This window comes from Sinocyclocheilus anshuiensis, unplaced genomic scaffold, assembly GCF_001515605.1.
Source record: "Sinocyclocheilus anshuiensis isolate Anshui unplaced genomic scaffold, SAMN03320099.WGS_v1.1 scaffold24, whole genome shotgun sequence".
Lineage (NCBI taxonomy): Eukaryota > Metazoa > Chordata > Actinopteri > Cypriniformes > Cyprinidae > Sinocyclocheilus > Sinocyclocheilus anshuiensis.
Window position 1 is genome coordinate 927,612 of NW_015557090.1, and position 6,491 is coordinate 934,102.

Sequence of the window (6,491 nt, forward strand, 5' to 3'; positions counted from 1 at the left end):
CCACCAGATCCAGTCTGTATCCAGATCAGATGGTCACTGCAGTCACCCGGATCCAGTACGTATCCAGACCAGATGGTGGATCAGCACCTAGAGAGGACCTTTACAGCCCTGAAAGTCAGCAGAGACCAGGACAACTAGATGAGCCCCAGATACAGATCCCAAGTGAAGACCTTGTCTCCTAGACGGCCACCGGGACAAGACCACAGGAACCAGTTGAGTCCTCTGCACAATGTGACTTTGCTGCAGCCTGGAATTGAACTGCTGGTTTCGTCTGGCCAGAGGAGAACTGGCCCCCCGACTGAGCCTGTTTTCTCCCAAGGTTTTTTCTCCATTCTGTCACCGATGGAGTTTTGGTTCCTTGCCGCTGTCGCCTCTGGCTTGCTTAGTTGGGGACACTTCATTTCCAGCGATATCGTTGACTTTATTGCACAGATACTATTTAAACTGAACTGAGCTGGACTATGACATCACTGAATTCAATGATGAACTGCCTTTAACTGAAAAATGAGTGTTTACTATTGTCACTTTGAATTATTGACACACTATTTTCCTAATTAATGCTGTACAGTTGCTTTGACACAATCTGTATTGTTAAAAGCGCTATATAAATAAAGGTGACTTGACTTGACTTTACATGATTGAAAAAGCAAAATGTTGGGCTAACTTGCAGTGTTACATATCATCGAGGCTGAGAAAAGAACACAACACTGCAGACGACAGGTAAATGCCGTTATCGCTGTTTTCCATGTTCGTGGAGTAAATATGTTTACATGGCTTTTTAAAAATGGCTAATCAGTGTACACTTCTGATAGTTCCTATTGAACTGTTTTAGACCCTACTCTAAAGTAGGAGCTAATTTAGTTCTTCCAAATGGAGTTCCTACTGTAGAACTAAAACCGTTCCTAGTTCCTGTGGTGCAAACACGCCAAAAAGCAGGTACATACGCCAATGTTCTAGGAACAATTAAAAGTTCCTCCAGTGTGAAAGCCCCTATATATATGTCAATCCTGTGACATTTTGACCACTGTTGTCTAGTGATGGGAAGTCCGGTTCTTTTCCGGGAACTGAAAGATGATGTAATGATATCAAGTCTATCGTCTCTGGCCGGGATGAAAATACACATTCAAATATATAAAGTCAGTAATCATAACTTCAGTCAGTTAAAACATCATAATCAGAAATGTTTACAATTAAGTTTTGCAACTAAGCACCCAAATACAGTAACAGGCAGTGATGTGCATACCAGGATTTAAGTCTTGAAGATATAAAGTAAATAAATTAGTTGTCATCAGCGCAGAAACCATAATCCACTTACTATACATAATCCATTGCGATTTATTTGTTATTAAATAAATTTACTTTCGCCAGATTGCCCTTCATTCAAGTCTTCGGTTTACCCATGCTCATAACATTAGCACAGAATCAGTTATCTAAAAGAACCAGTTCGGTTCAGACATGCTGTGTCAGTCATAGTAGGCAATCTGTTCGGTAGCTTCACGCTGAATCACGCATGCGCATAATCATCCCAACCGGTTCTTGACTCGAGAACGAGTACCAACCAGCTCTTGACTCGAGAACGAGTACACGCCCAGCAGGGACGTTCATTACCCGGCACGCTGCACACATGCTGCTCTGCTCGTGTTCATCTTCAGTTCTCTCTTCACAGCAGTTTAGTCAGTGTACTGTTTGAGTAAATGAATTACTCCGGGATATTTATTTCGACTCAGAGGGAGTGTCAGCCACGTTAAAAAAGTGAATCTGTGGGAGCCTTCTTGATCATCAGGCCCCCGGCACGGCACGGCACTGCAAAATTTCCTGGTCGTCCAGGCTGGGCTTTCAGGCTGCCCTGTCTGGTACACTGTATCTAGGTCGCCCTGAGGTGCTTCCTGGTCACCAGGATATCCCTTCTTGCTGAGGCATCGAGCGGGAAGTATAGGTGGCATTTGCGAGAACCTTCTTCTGTAATGCTGTCTCAGGCAGTGCTCCCCTCGCCTTAGGGGGTCGTATTTGAGCTTGCCTCTCCCGTTTGGCCCAGTACCTCCTGGTATCTGTGATCAGATGCCTGGAAATTTACATCTATGCTATGGTAAGTGTACACGCTAAGCTCTGTGCACTTTCTGAAACCCACATAGTGGTAAGTGTGCACGTTGAACACTTTACGCACTTTCTAAAATCCACAGTAGTGGTAAGTGTGCACGCTGGGATCACTAAGAAGAACCGGTTAAATCGAACGATTCGTTCATGAACCAGACATCACTACTGTTTTCTAGATGTCACCCATTTGATAAGCAGTTTGTAGATGAGTGTCTCTAATTGGGACAATTAAGTATTTAAATAGGTTTCAAAGATACAGAATGCTAAAAACTGTCCCAGGACATCATGACGAGAGATACACTTACCAGCCACTTTAAAATCTAAAATACGAGGAAGGAATATATTTTCGTTTGTCTCTCTTTTTGAGGAAAGAGGGGCAGCCATCGGCTCCCCGCGGTTCAGGACCCACCGCTGCTGAGGTGTGGAGGAGAATGAGCTCGTGGGGATCGCAGGGTGGATTTGGCCGATGAGTTTAAAGAGGGGATTTCCCCCTCGCGCTCGTCAGCTGTGGATGAGAGTGAGCCGCTGAAGGATAATGTTATTTCATTCAACATCGTCTGATCCAGGGGCCAGTGCTCTGCTGAGTTCGACCCAGGAAAAGCAGGAGATGTCTGAGGAGGGCAAAGAAGCTGAGGCTGAGCCTTCCCAATCCTCCTGCCCTGCGTATGATGAGTTTTGGAAGTTATGGATCACGCCATGGCGAGGCTTGACTTGCCATGGAAGCAGGCCAAGAACGTGACGTCGCGAGGTCGTGTCGATGAGCGCAATCTTTCTGGCCGTAACCCTCCAGCTCAGGTGAGCCTTCCTTTCTTCCTGATCTCCATACAGAGATCGAGAAGGAATGGAAGAGGCCGTTTTCCTCATGCATCCATCGATTCCAGCATCCGAGTTATGCCAACATCGAGTCGATGCGCGAAAACGGCTATGAGACGCTGGCTAGCTATCGCTCTATGGTGAGACATCCTCTCTTAAGACTCCCTCCTGACCATCTAAGCCCCTTCAGGATACATCTTGCTTGAATGGCAGGGCATACGCAGCAGCAGGTCAGGCTGTCGCTTCGTTGCACACGATGGCGGTGCTCCACGAAGGTCCAGGTCTGAGCCCGAACAACACAGGGGTCCTGGCCCATCTCGGTCTGAAGATCAGAGACGTGCACAGAAGGCTAGTGTCGCGGCTCACGCTCCTCCCCCGCCTGCGGGTAGGGGTAGGAGGAATCGCGGGTCAAAAGGAGGTAGGCAAGACCTAAGGGATGTGATCCAGACAAGGCGTCAGCACTTTTGTCTGGATTAGAGTGATACTTGAGTATCTACTCATTTCCTTCTAGCTTGCAGTACGCTTACCCTTCTGATTCCTAACGATCGTGCTGTAGGTCGAGCCCCCGCTCGTTGAGAGCTTGGTGTTGTGCTCTCTCAGCTAAGGTAACTTACTGCTAGCCGTTCCAGCATTGGAACATGCTGTAGGTCGAGCCCCCTTCTCGATTGAGAACTGGGTGTGTTGCTCCCTCAGCTAAATAACTGCTAGCTGTTCCACCATTGGAACATGCCGTAGGTCGAGCTCCCTCTCGATTGAGAGCTGGATGTTGCTCCCTCAGCTACAGATTTACTGCTAGTCACTCCAGCATAATAGCCGTAGACATAGCGTTTGGGGATGCGCTATTTCTATCTATGGGCTGCTCTTTCAGGGTGCCACGAGAACCCCTATAACGGTATTCAAGTGTGTGCACGTTATGCTTTGCCCACTTTCTAAAATCCACATAAGTGGTAAGTCCCTTCTGAGGAGTTGGATTCCTCGCTCCGTGGGCTGTTCTCGTGGTAGTGTTTAGCAGTGCTCCCCTTTATCAAAGGGTTGCGTATGAGCACGCTGATACTTTCTGAATTCAGCGTTCTCCTCTCACGTGAGAGTTGAGTTCTCTGTTTTCCCAGAGCATGGCTTTATAGTGACCACCTTACTGATGGTCCGAACTAGAGGCTTCCTTGGGTCGCTTCTTGAATGGGGCTCCTGCGCGGGAACCATGGTGGGTGAGTACGATCCATTTCTTATAATATATATATATATGTATTTAATTCCACTCAACCAGAGTGTCTCTGTTGACAAACTTTTGCCTCAGCTAGAGATTTACTGCTAGCTACTCCAGCATTATACCTTAGATCGAGTTGATGACTTCTCAAACATAGTGTTTTGGGATGCACAATTTCCATCTATGGGCTGCTATTTCAGAGTGCCACGAGGGCCCCTTAGAACGGTATTTTTAAATCCATGTTATGGTAAGTGTCCACGTAAGTCTCTGTACACTTTCTAAAATCCACACTGTGGTAAGTTCGCATGCTAGTACTCTGCGTTCTTTCTAAAATCCTGTATGGTGAGGGCTTCGCGCGGCAGCTACATGCCCTTTCTTGAGCTGGTTAAGCCCCAGTTCCACCTTGGGCACCACTCCACCTTGTATCCTCCGGATATCCACTTTTAAAAGGGTATTGCTACTAGGGGTGTGTTGAGATAGTTCCTTCAGCATATGCAGAGCATGCGGTAGCCCCTGTGTGACAGGCCAAGACTTAGTATGATTCTAGGCTCTACAGGGTGTTGCTACTAGGGGTCTGTTGAGACAGTTCCTTCAGCATATGCAGAGCATGCGGTAGCCCCTGGGTGACAGGCCAGGACCTAGTACGATTCTAGGCACTTGGTCGTATCCCCTTAATATTCCTGATTCCAAGCCTTGAGCTCTACCCCGGGCCCAGGAGTTATGGCCCTAACAGGTAAGTTTTTGGGGCTAATGTCACTGACAGCCGTCTTAACGTCCCCGGGGCAACTCCCATGGCTATGGTAGACTTGGTACTTAGTGCTCACCATGGTTTTCTGGCATGCACTCCCCTCAGCAAAGGGAACGTCTCAGGTTACGTATGTAACCATGGTTCCCTGAGTAGGGAACGAGACACTGCGTCCTCTAGGTTTTCCCTACTCAGGGAACCATGGTTACATACATAACCTGAGACATTTTCCTTTGGGGACATTTGTTTATTTACAATACAAAATTTTTTATAATTATATATTTATTGAAAACATGATTTAAATAAATATTAATATATTGCTGTTAATAAATATTAAAATTAATAATGAATATATTGTTGTAAAAAAAAGCATTATTTAGATAATTATGTTTTATTTTTTATTTATATTATATATTTAAGTGCATGGCTTACCCATATCAGCCTATAGAAATGGTAATGTATCTCTCTATAGATATCTATGGGGTGATATTGATGCTTTAGGGGTGTGTGTGTATGTGTGTAAAGACATTAATTGTACACCTTTTAATATACTTGTCTTTAATGTGCATTTATTCATTTAAAATATTTTATAGGTATAATTTTCCTCCCTCAACAACAAAATCTTTTTACATTAAGGTCACTTTTATATGTATAATTTCTTTAAATTGATTCATTTATAAATGCCATTCATTTTTCTAAAGAAAACACATTTTGGTTTATAAATTTCAGAAACACATGTCTTATTTCTTTTGTTCTCCATCCATAGATTATTGGGTTAAAACAACTTGGAAAACATAAGTACATGACACTTATAACTATACGGTTGTTGGAAGAAATGTTGTTTCTTATTCTGTATGATAGAAATGCAATCAAGGCAGAAATCAAAGCAACTGACAGGACAATTAAGTGGGTTATGCAGGTGTTTAAGGCCTTCATGTGAGCTTTGCCCGATTTGAAAACAGAGGTAAAAATCACAACATAGGAAGCAGTAATGAGAATAAAATCTGCAGTTGGCACAAGGAAAACAGTCAATAGTCCTACAATGTTATTAATTGATATATCTCCACATGCTAACTGAACCAATGCCATGTGCTCACAAAAACAGTGATCAATGACATTTGTTGCACAAAATGACAGTCTTCCAGCTAGAGAGACAATGGCGATAATCAGGAGTCCATTTCTGATTAGAGGTGCATAAACAAACTTTAGAAAGTTACAGATTTCCTTGTATTTATGATAATAAAGTGGTTTGCATATTGCAAAATAACGATCAAGTGCCATCCAAAAAAGCAAAGTAGTTTGAAATGTTCCAACAAAATGAAGGCAAAACATTTGTGTCAAACAACCAATTAGAGAAATCCCACTCCAATTAAACAAAAAGCTAAGAAGCATGTTAGGTACAAAAAATATAGGCAAGAGCAAGTCTACAACACCCATTAAACCTATTAGTACATACATAGGAGAATGCAGAGACCTTTGGCTTATGATTAAATATATAAGAATGGAATTTGCTGTGATAGCTAATAAAAACATCAGAAAGAAAGGGATAAATAAGAAAGGCCTCCATTCTCCTAGACTGTAAAAACCATTAAATTTGAAGTCTGTAAATGAGATATTATGTGCAGAAAAATTCAT

General features: G+C 43.5%; 1 protein-coding gene across 1 annotated transcript; it reads right to left on the reverse strand.

The window, feature by feature from the left end:
- Positions 1 to 5,543: 5,543 nt before the first annotated feature.
- On the reverse strand, positions 5,544 to 6,491 carry LOC107677053 (olfactory receptor 52K2-like). Its single transcript, XM_016471844.1, has one exon. It carries the CDS (start codon positions 6,489 to 6,491, stop codon positions 5,544 to 5,546), a length of 948 nt encoding a protein of 315 aa, XP_016327330.1.

Bases quoted from the DNA above. Each gene is read 5' to 3' on its own strand.
- LOC107677053 (XM_016471844.1), bottom strand. From the start codon at position 6,491: ATGAATTTTTCTGCACATAATATCTCATTTACAGACTTCAAATTTAAT.